Here is a 17,432-nt window from a genome sequence, read left to right on the forward strand (position 1 = left end):
GAGGCATACTGACAATCCTTCTTTCCACAAACAATACGAGACTGGATTAGAAGGGAGAACCGATAGAGGTACTCAAGGTACCCTCCACCACACACTGTCAGGTGGCTTGCAGTGTATGGATGTAGATGTAGATGTAGATAGTACACTAGTACATATGGGCATTAGTGAAAAAATAAAGCAAACAGGACATGGAAATTTCTATAGGACACAATTACATACAAATTAACGTGGGAAATTAACACACTAAAATTATGTAACGATAAAAATGGACACAGTGGGAGGAATTCCCATAGCACATGGTAGCCTCACAAAACTGAAGGTTTAGTGAGTGGCAAGAAATGAATCATAAATATCAAAAATTATACACAGTTGTACCATACCTAGCAAATACAAAAAAACAAAACTTATGAATAAGCTCGTGATAGACTACTGTAATGAGGCAACATGTGGCACAGATGTCCATGAACATTATTCAGGTGAACTGTGCAGTACAGATTCACTGATATTGTCTTCTCTGCAGCCATACATGTCCAGGATACCATAACTGCACCTCATGGCAAGTCCTGTCTTCCCACCAACAGAATATAAAAGATATCCACTTTATAACACTAACTTGCACGAGTGATCGTCAGACATTCAGCATCAGCATGGGAAGCGGTCGTCAGAGAGCTCTTTTTGTCACATGGTTCTCTCCAGCAAAATCCCAAGGCTGATGCAAGGCAGTGCATGATGGAGAGAGACTCCACTACCTCAGTCCACTTTCTTGTGATTGATCCACATGGTCTGCTATTTTCATGGTGAGTGGCAAGCACACATGCTCTGTAGCATGTCAGCACAACACTATTACTGATATCTAATTTAAAAATTGTTGTATTGAACACACAGTGTTCCTCCATTGTTCAGTACAGCCAACAAAATGAGATTCTACAGGCATAAGATTAGATTAGATTAGATTAGATTAATACTTGTTCCATAGATCATGAATACGACACTTCATAATGATGTGGAATGTGTCAGGTTAATAAAATATGTCTGTACAAGATATTACATTACACAAAATATTGCATGACACTAATGTTAATAATATGTGGAACGCTTCACGATTTTGCGTGTCATCCTTGCGCAGGGGCCATGCTAATCTTCTCTGTATCGTTCCAATTTTAGTATATGTACCGCCGAAGTGAGTACAGTTTGTGTTGGCATTAGTAGGCCACCTATAATTTGCAGTCTAGAGCAATGAGCAGAAGCTCTGAAGAAAAAAAAAGAAACTAAATTGAAAGTGTTTTGGTTTGAAGTACCATTAATATTGATGAAATGTAAGTAAAAATTTGTCATAAGATATAAATATTTGTGAATTAGGAGTTTTATGTATTTGTACATTGTGTAAAAATTTAGTCACAGTACCGCACTTGAACCAAATCAGACTATGAATAGAATGTATTTGGAGGTTAACAATGTAAGAATGACCTTGATTTTACAGATATATGGTTCTTATTTGGAGTGAAACTCCAGTGTCATGTTCTTGAGTAAAGGAGGTAAGAGAGTTGCAAAATACATGCATGGAAAATGCATATTAAGTAAAAGTAAATACTCATAAAATTTGTTAGTATTATCAATGTTGAATTTAATTGTTGAGTGCTGTCAAAAGCACCCAGCATAACATCTGGACTTCAGTGATTGGTAAAAGGTAGACATGTGTAAAGAAATGTATTTAAATTTGGGGAACTAACTAGTTGGTGACATTTTATGTGATGTTCTCATTTCAAGAGAGATCAAGTGCAACAGGGTTGCAGAAAAATAGCTGTCATCAGTGTTATACTGAAATATAAAGACAAGTGTCATATATTTACTTTTTACAGAGAAAGTGAACTCTGGCATTTAACTTTTTAGGCACACTATTCATTTGCCAGAAGCAATGGGTGCATCTGAGACCTTATTAGCATCTTTATTTAATGTTTATTAATGATGGTATGATTAGAAGTGAAACACAAACTTGAACTATACAATAATGGAATTGGAAAACAGCTGTCACCTTTTCAAAATATTCCTCACAAGATTCAGTTAGGTTGTACATTCCAACACAGAGTCAGTTCAGCATTTTTTTGTTAGACATAAAGTATCATTGTAAGATTTATCTTTTCCTGTATATTGTGGATGAAGTGCATATCATAAAAAAAGTCAACACTTTCGTTATTATGTAACTATTTCAATCAATGTGATTCGATAGGCCAAAGAGAATTTAAAACACTAGGATTGATACATCTTCCTAACAATAACTTTGAAAATTACCACAAAAGACTGCACACCAGTGGCAGAAGAGGGGTTTTCGCTACTTGACCCATCAGTAGCTGCATGCCTGAGCTGCAAGTTGGGCTTGTAAATTGCAGACTGCACTCACATGCATTTGGAAGCAATGATTTAACAGTCTGAGAGTTTCTCACAAGCATGACACTCACATGTTGCAGAGGACAGAGAAGAAAACTTTAATGGAAGTTCATGACACCTCACCATATTAATGAGTTTCACAAACCTTGATTATGGAGCAGTTCTGCATTATTGTCACCCCCATGACCCTCTCCACAGAATCTGAATTCAAAGATGTCAGCACCCAACTGTAAACTGTCACTTAGAGTGACCAATAATTTAACCCTTAACTGCTTTAGTGGGGTCCTGGAGAACCCCAGGCAATGTGAACAGAACAACAGATGGTGCCTGTGTTCTTGGTAGTCCTCAGTGAAGTGATGCCATTTAATGTGGAATGTTGGATGTGGTGTTTCTGGTAATTTTTTGTGAGATAAAGAGAAAGAGGTTTCAGAATACCCCACCAGAGTCTTAATGTAAGTATTTTTTCATTATCTAAATTAGTGTTTTACATGACTGAAGTCTTAGAGTACTCCAAAATGAGGAAAATTTCAATGATAACATCAATTTTTAAGGTTATGTATGTGTGCATTATTTTTCAGAATGGCATCATCAAAGTCATTAACAGATGTCGAGTTGGAAAGAATAGTGACTGATCCTGCATTTTTGCAATCTGATGAGGGGGGCACAGCAGATGAGGATGAATTTATACTAAGTGATCATGATTCCACCTCTGAATTCACACCAGAAAGTAGTTGTGAAGAATCAGATGAAAAGTGTGTGTTAGGCCTTCTGCTGACAAATATTTTTTTGGAAAAAAGCAGCGCAACTAGTGGTCAAAAGAAGCTCCTCCTACATCTCGTACCCATTCTCACAATATAGTTAGTTGCCTTCCAGGCACTATACTTGAAGCAAAAATGCTTGATTCCACTGACATATTATCAGCTTCGGAATTGTTCATTACTGAAGATCAAGTGTAGTCGTAACTGCCGTCTGCTTCACGTCTGCTGTGCAGCAAGCTTCGTTAATTTAAGTATTAACTGTATTTTTCTTACTTGTCACTTCTTCTTCCGTGTGTTTTTGCTTTTAGGAAGCTTTAATTGTCGAGTGCTAGTAATAGTGTTCCATAGATTTCGTGTTTGTTTTGAATACAGTCAGAGAGAATCCCTTTAGTCAGCCATAGTCCCAGTAGTGCTAGTGTTTGTTTTCAATACAGTCCAGAGACAGGTAGTGCTATTTTCATTGTTTTCTACAAGAAGTGTCTAGCAACCACAGTTTAGTCAACAATTAGCCACCTTTAGAGAATTAGCAGTCTAGTTAAAAGTTGATTAACTCTCTACAGTAAATTGATTTTTTAGGATGGATAGTATGTGTGACTGCTGTGTATGGACGCAGGAAGAGCTGGCCACTGTTGGCGAACAGCTGAACGTGTTGGTGGCCGCGGTCAGCCGTCTTCAGGCTGCTGCCTCGGAGTGTGGCGGCAGCGGGGAGTCTGGTGCATCGCATGGTACACCCCAGGTGTTACACGCTTCACCCACTGCCCCTGCTGTCGAGACATCTTCGTGGGTACCAGGTGCGGTCGGGCCACCCTCTCCCCAAGGGGAGTGGCGGGTTCAGCGGCGGTCGCGGCGCATGAGGCAGAGGGTCAGTGTGGAGGCTGGCCATGTGGCATCGCCTGCTCTGCCTGTGAGTGGACATGTGGCCGCTCCTTCAGCAAGGTCCGAGCAGGCACACGGGGGGGAGGGGTTTATTAGTTATTGGGAGCTCCAACATTAGGCAGGTGATGGAGCCCCTTAGGGAAATAGCAGAAAGGTCGGGGAAGAAGGCCAGTGTTCACTCTGTCTGCTTGCAGGGGGGGGGGGGGGGGGAGCCTCATCCGAGATGTGGAGGAGGCCCTGCCAGAGGCGATAGAGAGCACTGGGTGCACCCGACTGCAAATTGTTGCTCATGTCAGCACCAATGACTCCTGCTGTCTGGGTTCAGAGGTCATCCTCAGTTCATACAGGCAGTTGGCAGAAGTGGTGAAGGCGGAAAGCCTCACTCACGGGGTGGAATCTGAGCTAACTATTTGTAGTATTGTTCCCAGAACCGATCGCGGTCCTCTGGTTTGGAGCCGAGTAGAAGGCTTAAACCAGAGGCTCAGACGATTCTGCGGAGATCTGGGGTGCAAATTTCTCGACCTCCGCTATTGGGTGGAGAAATGTAGGGTCCCCCTGAATAGGTCAGGTGTGCACTACATGCCGGAAGCAGCTACAAGGGTAGCGGAGTACGTGTGGAGTGCACATGTGGGTTTTTTAGGTTAGAGAATTCCCTCCCTAGGCCCGACAAGACGCCTCCTGAGCCGCAGCAAGGTAGGAGTAGGCAAAATGCAACAGGGAATAACATTATTAATGTGCTAATAGTAAACTGCAGGAGTGTCTATAGAAAGGTCCCAGAACTGCTCTCATTAATAAACGGTCACAATGCCCATATAGTACTAGAGACAGAAAGTTGGCTGAAACCAGACGTAAACAGTAATGAAATCCTAAACTCAGGTTGGAATGTATACCACAGAGACAGGCTGGACAGTGAAAGGGGAGGCGTGTTTATAGTGATAAGAAGTGCTATAGTATCGAAGGAAATTGACGGAGATCCGAAATGTGAAATAATTTGGGTGATGGTCACGGGTAAAGCAGGCTCAGACATGGTAATTGGATGTCTCTATAGGCCCCCTGGCTCAGCAGCTGTTGTGGCTGAGCAGCTGAAGGATAATTTGGAGAATATTTTGAGTAGATTTCGTGACCATGTTATAGTTCTGGGTGGAGATTTTAATTTGCCGGATATAGACTGGGATGGGACACTCAAACGTTCATAACAGGTGGCAGGGACAAAGAATCCAGTGAAATTTTTTATAAAGTGTTTTATCTGAAAACTACCTTGAGCAGTTAAACAGAGAACCGACTCGTGGTGATAACATATTAGACCTTCTGGTGACAAACAGACCCGAACTATTTGAAACAGTTAATGCAGAACAGGGAATCAGCGATCATAAAGTGGTTACTGCATCGATGATTTCAGCCATAAATAGAAATATTAAAAAAGGTAGGAAGATTTTTCTGTTTAGCAAAAGTGACGAAAAGCAGATTACAGTGTAGGTGATGGCTCAACACAAAAGTTTTGTCTCAAGTACAGATAGTGTTGAGGATCAGTGGACAAAGTTCAAAGCCATCATACAATATGTGTTAGATGAGTATGTGCCAAGAAAGATCATAAGAGATGGAAAAGTGCCACCGTGGTGCAACAACCGAGTTAGAAAATTGCTGCAGAAGCAAAGGGAACTTCACAGCAAACATAAACATAGCCAAAGCCTTGCAGACAAACAAAAATTACTCAAAGCAAAATGTAGTGTGAGGAGGGCTATGTGAGAGGCATTCAATGAATTCGAAAGTAAAGTTGTATGTACTGACTTTGCAGAAAATCCTAAGAAATTTTGGTCTTACGTCAAAGTGGTAGGTGGATCAAAACAAAATGTCCAGACACTCTGTGACCAAAATGTTACTGCAACAGAGGATGACAAACTAAAGCCCAAAATAGTAAATGTCTTTTCCAAAGCTCTTTCACAGAGGAAGGAAGACTGCATTGCAGTTCCTTCTCTAGATTGCCGCACAGATGGCAAAATGGTAGATATCGAAATAGATGACAGAGGGATAGAGAAACAATTAAAATCACTCAAAAGAGGAAAGGTCGCTGGACCTGATGGGATACCAGTTTGATTTTACACAGAGTACGCGAAGGAACTTGCCCCCCTTCTTGCAGCGGTGTACCGTAGGTCTCTAGAAGAGCGTTGCGTTCCAAAGGATTGGAAAAGAGCACAGATCATCCCCGTTTTCAAGAAGGGATGTCAAACAGATGTGCAGAACTATAGACTTATATCTTTAACGTTGATCAGTTGTAGAATTTAGGAACACATATTATGTTCGAGTATAATGACTTTTCTGGAGACTAGAAATCTACTCTGTAGGAATGAGCATGGGTTTCGAAAGAGAAGGTCGTGTGAAACCCAGCTCGTGTTATTCGTCCACAAGACTCAGCGGGCCATAGACACTGGTTCCCAGGTAGACACCGTGTTTCTTGACTTCCGCAAGGCATTTGATACAGTTTCCTACAGTCGCTTAATGAACAAAGTAAGAGCATATGGACTATCAGACCAATTGTGTGATTGGATTGAAGAGTTCCTAGGTAACAGAATGCAGCATGTCATTCTCAATGGAGAGAAGTCCTCCGAAGTAAGACTGATTTCAGGTGTGCCGCAGGGGAGTGTCATGCTTTTCACAATATACATAAATGACCTTGTGGATGACATCGGAAGTTCACTGAGGCTTTTTGCAGATGATGCTGTGGTGTATCGAGAGGTTCTAACAATGGAAAATTGTACTGAAATGCAGGAGGATCTGCAGTGAATTGACGCATGGTGCAGGGAATGGCAATTGAATGTCAATGTAGACAAGTGTAATGTGCTGCAAATACATAGAAAGAAAGATCCTTTATCATTTAGCTACAATATAGCAGGTCAGCGTCTGGAAGCAGTTAATTCCATATATTATCTGGGAGTAGGCATTAGGAGTGATTTAAAATGGAATGATCATATAAAGTTGATCGTGGTAAATCAGATGCCAGACTGAGATTCGTTGTAAGAATCCTAAGGAAATGCAATCTGAAAACAAAGGAAGTAGGTTACAGTACACTTGTTCGCCCACTGCTTGAATACTGCTCAGCAGTGTGGGATCTGTACCAGATAGGGTTGATAGAAGAGATAGAGAAGATCCAATGGAGAGCAGCGTGCTTCGTTACAGGATCATTTAGTAATCACGATAGCGTTACGGAGATGATAGATAAACTCCAGTGGAAGACTCTGCAGGAGAGACGCTCAGTAGCTCGGTACGGGCTTTTGTTAAAGTTTCGAGAACATACCTTCACCGAAGAGTCTAGCAGTATATTGCTCCCTCCTACGTATATCTCGCGAAGAGACCATGAGGATAAAATCAGAGAGATTAGAGCCCACACAGAAGCCTACTGACAATCCTTCTTTCCATGAACAATACGAAACTTGAATAGAAGAGAGAACCGATAGAGGTACTCAAGGTACCCTCCGCCACACACCGGCAGGTGGCTTGCGGAGTACAAATGTAGATGTAGATGTAGATTTATTATGGTACAACTTATACTAACCAATATATAACATAAGAAGTGGATATACAATTAATATGCCATAACTGTTACAAATATCTTTGGCCTGTCTACTTCAACAAATTACTGGAAAATGCCTACACAGTTCCAGTAAATAAATTTAAAACTAGTGTTTGAAGGTTGACGAAAAGTAAAGTAATTTACTCTGCTCAAGATTTCCTTGAGTATGTGACAGATAACTCACTTCCCTTATGAGAATGAACAATAAGTTAAATGCAAACTATACATATGCCACATTGTGCAACTATTTCATTACTGTTCCATGTACTTATTGTTAATTATCTGTTTGATTATTTATTTGTCATTCGGTGAACTATGTAATTCATTTATCTTGTAATTGATCTGTTAGGAAACTTTTTGTTGTTATTGACATTTGCATAAACATGTATTGTATCCATCTTGGATTGTTACATTGTAGTTAATGATATTTGTCCACGTTTATAGTATTACTATTGTTATTATTGTGTTAACACTGATGAAACCAATTGCATATAAATATGCCCAATGGTGGAATAAAACATTTGTAATTATTTGTATTTACCCTCACTTGTTTTGGTAGAGGTTTTTAATCAATTTCATATTAATTACTTTTTTCTGCTTTCCCACTCTGCCTGCTAGTTCTGTGGACATTATTATGCATACAGACAAAACTTTCCCTGCAGCATATTAATTTGGACCTAACTGTTTTTGAAATTGAGAGTGATTGTGCACTTAAATTTGAGTGCATAATTTGAAAAGAAATATATCTTTACGAGTATCTTTCATGCTAAAGAACTGAATAATTATTCAATCAGTTACTCTCTCTTGCATTTGAAATACAATTTTCATAAAACAAAAAATTTTGCTAAAAGTTTGATTGATTTAAAATCACTTACTCCTCAGAGTAATAAAATTCTTTTACTCCTATAAATAGCTTGGATGAATTTTGCTTGAAATTTTGTGAGTTTTGTGATACACTTCTTGTTAGCTAATACTACAATAGTTTTCTTAAGGACTAGAAATAATATTCTCCAATGTTATAGTCCTCAAAATAAAGAGAAGCTGCCACAGAAAGGCAATTGACACCTATCACAAAAGGGACATAAAAATATTGACCAGATGGAAGAAAAACTGAACTCTTTTTCAGCAAGTGATGACCAGGCATTTTGACTATGAACTACATGCAAAGTGATGCTAACACTTTCAGACTGAATGTAACACTTCTGGTCAAATCACTACATATTCTGCACTCACTGTTAAATTCTAAATTCTATTATTTAATTTCCAGTGCTATCTATAATACATATAACTTGTATGATGATACATTGCCACTATAACCTAACATGGGCATTAACAGGGAGAAAGTGCAGCCACAATTTGTGAGGAGGCTGTACATGCTGAGAATGCCTCATGTGGGACTTAGCAATTTTCCATGCAAACAGTTTTCTTTTTGTTGACTGTACAGTAATTTGAAGTGTGGTGAGTATTATTTGCTGGGTGTGCCACTGAGGATGTGTACCCAAATTTAACCCTGTACATAATGATGTTTTTTAGTGTATAACTTAAATGAGTGGTGCAATTCAGCCATTTCATGCATGTATTTACTTACATTTCTGCAGGCAATTTATATGGGTGGTACACGGAGCCCTGTAATAAAAACACAATCATCACTTAGAAATTTCTCATTCAGATGTTTACAATCAAAGACTCATAAATGGTAAGACAGACATTATTTAAACTGCTAAGGTACTACAACAATGATAATACAATATTTTTACATAAAAATATTTGTCTCATGGCACATACTGAATAATATGACTGTCTGATGCTTCATGGTCATCCAATAATATTAAGAGACTAAATTTTTTCACTTACTGGTAATTCTTTATATTAATAAAACAAACATTCAGAATGAGAAATGTCAAAGAAATTTTGTTATACTTTCCAGATTATCATTTAGCAGCCTGTTACTATGTACTATGCCATAAATGAAACTTTCTAGTACTGAATGCAAGTCCATTTCATATCCCTTGTCCATTTTAGATATAACATGAAGATCATTCACAAGATTGTGAAATGACTGCTCAGTGTCCTTAATGTGGGTAATTATTGCAAATTGTTTCTGTGCCAGTACTTTTGCGTTCATGGATTTTTTAAAGTGTTAACTAATTTGGGCTACATGGAGGCTTTGCACATATTACCCACTGTTTGTAAATGCCTACTTGTATGTATTTATCTGTCTATGAGGTTTTGTCTTAAATGTGTGTTGCAGTTTGTCATATGTTGCGAAAGTAATGGCAGTTTTTTTTTTGAAAATATTTGCTATTATGTAGGAGAGTTTGCTTGTAAATGGCATGCAAGCAATGTTTCTTTTTCATTTTCTTTATAGCTATTGGTTTATTAGTTTTTTTTTTCTGTGTGAGATTGCCAGTAAGTATGTCATCACAACCATTTACTGAAGCTGTTTGCTTGATTGTACTGAGTGCATTGTGATGTGCATATTTATACAGTAGTATATTACTGGTTGTGTTAACTAGATTGCTGTGTATGATGGTGTGTGTTGTTGCTATTTTTCTGTGGGCTCTTGTGTTCTTTGTTGATTTACAGGTGTCTGTTTTTTATTCAACAGTAGATTTTACAGTTCTGTTCTGTCTACTAAGTGTATTGAGTATATTGTTAGTAACTTAAATAATCTACCAAGAGTAATGTATCATCATAACATAATAATTATAATAGATAATCCTATCCAGAGAGGTAGATTTTATTGAAAAGGCGTTTTTTTGCTTCTGGTGGATAATATATACATGTATATTGGTAACTGTACATGTTAAGCTTCAGCACATTGCAGAGGATATTCACCACATTCCCAACAAATAAGATATTGTCCATTAACCACTGCAACCATCTTGTTATGCACTGAAAAAGTACTAAATCAGAGGAAATAAAATATGAAGAGCAAAGTATGAGGGAGACAGAGTAAGATGGCAAGGAACAGGAACAGAGAAATTGTAGAGTAAAAGAGGAGTTACTTGGTTACATTTAACTGGCATGAGATGAATAATATAAAGGAGTATAATCATGTTTTATTGTTAATATAGTGGTTTTCATCATAGACAAGGATATTGTCAGGAGTGCCCCAAGGAAGTGTGGGAGAACTGCTTTTGTTCTCTATTTACATAAATGATCTGAATGATAGGGTGGGCAGCAGTCTGCAGCTGTTTGCTGATGATGCTGAGTGTACAGAAAAGTGTCATCATTGAGTGACTGTAGGAGGATACAGAATGACTTAGAATTTCTATTTGGTGAAGAGAAAAAAAAATGGTTCAAATGGCTCTGAGCACTATGGGACTCAACTTCTGAGGTCATTAGTCCCCTAGAACTTAGAACTAGTTAAACCTAACTAACCTAAGGACATCACACACATCCATGCCCGAAGCAGGATTCGAACCTGCGACCGTAGCTGTCTCGCGGTTCCAGACTGCAGCGCCTAGAACCGCACGACCACTGCGGCCGGCTTTGGTGAAGAGAATGGCAGCTTTCTCTAAATGTGGAAAAATGTAAATTAATGCAGATGAGAAGGAAAAGCAAGCCAGTAATGTTCAAATACAATGTTAGTGATGTGCTACTTGATATAGTTGTGTTGATTAAATAGCTAAGCTGAATGTTGCAAAGCTACATGGAATGGAATGAGCGCGTAAGATTGGTATTAGAGAAGGCACATGTTAGACTTCACTTTATTGGGAGAGTTTTAGGAAAGTTCAGCTCACTTATAAAGGAGATTGTGTATAGAACACTAGTGTGACACAATCTTATGAGTTGTTTGAGTGTTTGGGATCCCCACAAGATCAGATTATAGAAAGACATCAAAGCAATTCAGAGGCATGCTGCCGAATTTGTTACTGGTATGTGTAATCAACATGTGAGTATTATGGAGACACCTTGTTAACTCAAATAGGAATCCCGGGGGAGATAATGACATTCTTTTTGTGAAACATTTCTGAGAAAAGTTAGAGAACCACCCTTTGCAGCTGACATCTGAATGATTCTACTACCATTGATGTACATTTTATGAAAGAACCATAAGGGCTCACAAAGAGGTGTATAGACAGCAGGTTTTCCCTTACTCCATATTCAAGTGTAACAGGAAATAGAATGACTAGTAGTGGTACAAAATACCCTTTTCCATGCACTGTGTGGTGTCCTCCTGAGTGTGTGTGTCTAAATGTAGATGTATATTTATTAAGTATTTATGATTTCCATGTTTTCATTGATGTATAACCTGACCCATTCCACATTTCTCAAGTTTCTCCTTCCTGATGAGATCTACGGAACAGGGTGAATGAATGAATGGGTGGATATGGGGAGCAGGGATGGCAGAAAGTTTAGTGAAAGATTATGTAAAGTCTGTTGATAGAATCTATTATGTGCAGTGATGTAAATAACAGAACAATACATGATGTCTATATGTGGTATCACCAAATACCTTCATACACTGGTGTGTGTGTGTGTGTGTGTGTGTGTGTGTGTGTGTGTGTGTGTGTGTGTGTGTTTGTGTGTGTGGAGAATGGTATTTACCTCAGTGTTTTAAGTTGGCAGTGATATTTTGTTGCACTCAGACCATGAATTCTGCTAAGCAGCAAAATGAAGACAGATATTTATGATGCTGTGGTATCAATTTAGAAATATGTTTTCTGTATTTGTATAATAATGTTCCTGTACACAAAAAACCATTGCATCAAATGTATTTTGTGGACTATGGACACAAATTTTCCTTTACAGTATTACTTACAAAGAAAAAGTACACTGTGAAAATTAAATGCTTTAATATTGGCCAAAGGATGTTCCATACAAAATTACTTATGTAGTTGATCATCCTGGAGATGAAGAAAAATGGATGCCCATAGGGCTTTACTCAATTACTGTATGTAAATCATTTGGTGAAGGTATTTATAGACAAAGATTTGAGTACAGTGTCCTGTTAGTGTAGATGAGTCAAAGAAGTTTTGTGTTCTTTTTCGGTAATATAATTTATGTCATTGTATCATGTTGTACAGTTAAATATTATGGAAAATTCCACCCAGAAGAAGTAATAATGTTTTCTTACCCTCGATAGTCTCAGGATTGTTGTATGTCACAATCACGTTCACTCCAGTTTTCCAAACTTCAGCTAGAGTTGAATTGTAGCTTACGCTGTTGAATGGTGACATAAAGTGGCCAAGTACTGAATATACCATCGAAAGAAGCACACAGCGATTGCCAGCAGGCCCTTCAAAGTCATGTATATCAAGGACAATTAACTCAGAATGTGCCTTCTTCAGATAAGCTTTAATATCTTCTAATATATCTCTCACAGCATCAACATTAACTATTTGCCTATATCTGAAAAACAAATATAGGTGTTTCATTGAAGACAAGATTTGTAAAATATCTATCTTTACAGAAAAATTTATTGGCTAGTACAACTATTCTCTAAGTACAGTATTTCTTCATGGTTTTTGTGACCTCCACACCAAATAATGTAAACTTATTTTCAGTGGTAGTTCGAACATAGGGAAATGAAATATCTGCTATCCCATTCTGTCTAACTTCATTATTTAATAGAATTCCAGTATGTTTGTGGGGAAGAAACACAGCAATGAGCCTATACTCCCAACTGAAATGAAGAGTGTGACAATCTGCTTGTTATAATACTAATGTTGATGAAAAGTGAAAGAATTTATTGGTATTTGACTGGAGGCAAATAATGTAGCCCTAAACTTGTTTTACTCTGCACTTCCACTTTATAACTTTGGTTAGAGTGATGTCTATTGAATGAAAAGTAGTTATAATTGTTTTACTTCTGCTTCATATATTTGTATTTGCTTATAATTGGTTTCAGAAATTTGGGCAGCAAAACATTCCTTGCAGTAATCAATATAAGATTTAATTAAATAAGCAGTTCGGCTTCTCAGTTAGTAAACATACATATATTTCTTTTAAATCAAACAATTATATTTAACTGTGAAGTGAACCTGTGAATGATACACTGATAGCTAATAGCAAAATCACTACAAAACAACAAATGCAGAATAATAAATCAATGTAAGAAAACACAGATGTTCAACAGTTTGCCATTCACTGTGAGTTACAGAATCGTTGGCATGCCATGAAAGGTCCCTTTCCTCCATGCTGTAAAAAAAAATGTACTTAGCCATCGCTCACATGATCCAGATGATTTGAAATACCAATGATTCAGGTACATGACATAACTCTGGCACTAGCATTTAAAGAAAAATTGGCCATGATAAAACTATTGCACTCCAGCAATCATGAAATAGGTTTTAGTTGTCACCAGTCTAGTTTAGACTCATGAGCAAATGTTAAACAACTTGCTGATGATAACACTTACACAATACGATTGGTCTCAGATTATCTCATGGACTGGAAGGAATACAGTCTTTACAGTTACTACTTTATGATGAAACTGTTCCCTGCAATAGACTCAAAAGCACAGGAAAACCTTTGATCATGAATTCAAAAGTGTGAGAGTAAAATAGACATGCAAAATCAAACACTTCAGTTTCCAGTGTCATAGTGTGATTTATTTTAACAAACATTGCCAAGTGTGTTTCTTCAAACAGCATCAGACTATCAGCTTCACTATCTAGTGCAAGTCTGCAACTGAAAATCCATAGTTTTATACATTAGATTAAAATAATTATGTATGAAAATCTGAAAAGCTAATAAAGCTCTGTGCTTGTAAAAGAAGACATAATTGCATTTTCATAGTAATATTCTGCAGATAATAAATAATTCTGCTGATCACTATGGATAACAATACTTGTTGAACTCTACCACTGGTAAACACCAAAAATATCACCACCATTCTGTATTTCTGAGGTTGTTAGAAAATCCTGCCTGTTTCAGAAGAGGGTCTACAACTGGCCCTCTACCACTAATAGAACTTTTCTAAAATTGCAGCACTTTTGCAAGACATTTTGTGTTATGTTTCTGATCTAATCTTCAAAGAAAATGGAAAACATTCTGTCATTTATCCCAGTCAGTTTCAGGAACAGAATGCAGTGTGCTTTGTGAAGGTTAGGGTAGGTAAAATCTAGAAGGCTGAGCATCCCACCATTCACAGGGACTGATCACACCCAGTACAAAAGTTCACATTTTGCATATCCTTATGCCAATGACATCTAAGAACATGTCTCAAGGTGCAATGATATCTCACACAAAACTTAATGTACATTAGACAACACCTGAAATTAAATTTCAGTTAGGGCAATTTACTGCTGTCAAAACCTGAAACAGTAGGATCACAGACCAATAGCAGCAAATTTAAAACTTGTCAGGGAAAACATTGGTGTTCTTTGCTCAATCATTCATGAAGACTGCTGTAATATGGTTATTCAGTTTGAGATGAGAGATTTGCTTATGAACTGATTGAAAGAGTTAGATTCTTCTATGGAGTGAGTGATCAGTGAATCAAAAAAAGCAGCAGTAGCTCTTCAGACCCAAAATGTCTCTCCAACAGCAACAGTGAGCTGAACAAAGATTGCAGGGCAGGCCACTGCAACTGTTTCTCAAGCAATATGCTGAATTAATCACTGTGGTGTAGACATAGATCATTATAGTAAGAAAGTCTCTCAAACTGCAGAAAAATACACTTTACATGATGTGTATTTTTTTCGTTTGCATACCTTATTGTTGTGAACAGCTTTCACCAACCACAAAAACAATAGAAAGTGAAGAACCCTCAGTTCTTCAGAATGTTATGTTAACACAGCAAAAACATTTTTATTTCTTTTTATTTATTTATTTATATTCCTTTTATTTCTGCTCTTGATCTGATAAACATCTTACAAGAAGCACTGTGCAGCTCACCTGGGTGTGAGAAAGCAACAAGCAACTGAGTCACAAGAACTAATGATCTCCATTCGCCATGCCTCAGTTGCTCTTGACTCCACACCAATGGGGTGAGGGAGTGAGCTAGCCCCCTGTCAGCCCCTCTCTGCTTGTCTGTCACTCCTGACTCCACACAGAGCAGATTCCAAGGTGACTCGGGAAGAACCCCACTCATTGTGCTCTTAGCTCTTTCACTGATTCAGTTTGCAGTCCAACCTAATTTCTTCTTTACACTATTCTTCACCTGAGTTTGGCTTGTTACGGATATTTTTTATTACAGTAAGAATGATAAGTATTATTAAATTAATTTATTAGTGCATCTATAGATTACTGAATACACTACATGTATATTTGTTCTCATTTTAATTTTTCACTGTTTCAAACTGCATCTTAATAGTCACTATTTTAGTTTTTCGATACGACATAAATTTCAATGCTGCAGGATGTAAGCCAATCACACTGCATTTGCCTAGGAGAACTTTGAGTGACATACAGTATAATTTTACCGAACTGGATAAATAAAGAAAAATGCCATTACTGGCAGCAGATAATATAATGTACTTCTAACTCTTTGTTACACATGAAGTGACATTTAAAGTCTAAGCAGACAACAGTACTTCTCAAAGGGTATGGATCAGGAAGCTGATCAAAATTACAGTCATCTGATGATAATTTATAGGTATTCAAGAAATTGTTTTTCATCAGTCATTCTCACAGAAACCTGCTTCCCCTTCACATGAAGTTCTCCTTCCAGGAAGTCAAAGTGAGTATTTCTGTTTCCAAGAACTGAAAAGTAAATTTGTCAATGTTGTGAAGCTACTAATTTAAATTAAATTGTGGCATTTGATACATAATATTTTAACCAATTCATAAATATGCTTTGATTAATTATAGTTTAAAAATTTGAAAAATGTTATCAAACTCTCTTATTCCCAGTTATTTGGTAAAATAGAAAGTAATTTGATTGCTGTAAAGGCAATGAAAGATGGATAATACTAGTTTCTATGTACTCCCAGCACATTTTGTAGATGATAAGACTCAAAGTTGTACTTTCTTGAGCGCTACCAGCCTGGAGAAAGACACATTGCAAAAAATATTTCAAATGGGTTAAAGGCTGTTATTATCAAATATAATATCAATTCTGCCTTAATAGTGTACAATGTTTCAGACGTGAAATAAGCTGTCATACTTTTGAACCTTCCAAATGTCCCATGCATTGTGTAACACCCAATACAAAATTAAATACAGAAAACAATTGATGAAATCAAAGAAGCAGTTATATTTTTCAAGAGTTGATTTGCCTTAAGCATAGTTGCTGAAATACAAGAAAATTAAAAAAAGAACAATCACCAACTAATTACCACTGTAATATTTTGGATTTTTTGTGTTTGGATGGAATTTATTGATAGAATCAGGCAGCTCCCAGGAAGGACCTGCAGCAATTGTTGAACTAGACAAATATTTATCTGAAGCATATTTGCCTACAAGTAGTGACCTTTTAAACTTTTGGGGATCCAGTTAACTGTTGTACCCAACACTTCACCAATTGGTTAGGGAAAGATTATGTATACCAGCTATTTTGATGCCATGTGAGCATAGATTTTCAAAAGGAGGACAGATCTGCACTTTTGGTAAAACTGGTCTAATTTCGTTTAAAATTATAAAAATGATTAGATCCTTCATCTTAGGCACATACATTGCAAAGCTGATTGTAAACAACAATTGTAGATGTGTTTTTCCAAGTTCACTAGGCACAATTCATTAATGATGTTCTTCCAGATGTTATGATGAGTTGTTGCTTCCATTTTATGCGTAAAAAAGAAACAACTGCTCATCAGGACACTCAGAAACATATGCTTAAGCAACTGTATACATTTTCAGGGAGTGTAAAACTAGTTTTAATTGTATTGCAGTTTTATACTGTATTTTGTTTTCAATAAAATTGTCAAAAAGTAACAAGAAAGATATTTATTTTT

The 17,432-nt window shown here is 37.3% G+C and overlaps 1 protein-coding gene and 1 non-coding gene across 2 annotated transcripts in view; both read right to left on the minus strand.

Annotated features, from left to right (window-relative positions):
* The window catches only part of LOC126185017 (PI-PLC X domain-containing protein 1-like), a 102,567-nt gene that overhangs the window by 20,687 nt on the left and 64,448 nt on the right, over positions 1 to 17,432 (minus strand). The window contains exons 5-6 of the mRNA XM_049927740.1: positions 12,671 to 12,945; positions 9,176 to 9,213 (exon numbers count right to left, since the gene is read on the minus strand). Coding sequence (XP_049783697.1) covers positions 9,191 to 9,213; positions 12,671 to 12,945 — 298 coding nt within the window. The 3' untranslated portion in view covers positions 9,176 to 9,190. The remainder of the gene's footprint in view (positions 1 to 9,175; positions 9,214 to 12,670; positions 12,946 to 17,432) is intronic.
* LOC126186555 (U6 spliceosomal RNA) lies at positions 1,082 to 1,188 on the minus strand. The gene has a single exon (XR_007537627.1). It is a non-coding gene; the product is annotated as a U6 spliceosomal RNA (small nuclear RNA).

Source organism: Schistocerca cancellata, chromosome 4, assembly GCF_023864275.1.
Source record: "Schistocerca cancellata isolate TAMUIC-IGC-003103 chromosome 4, iqSchCanc2.1, whole genome shotgun sequence".
NCBI lineage: Eukaryota > Metazoa > Arthropoda > Insecta > Orthoptera > Acrididae > Schistocerca > Schistocerca cancellata.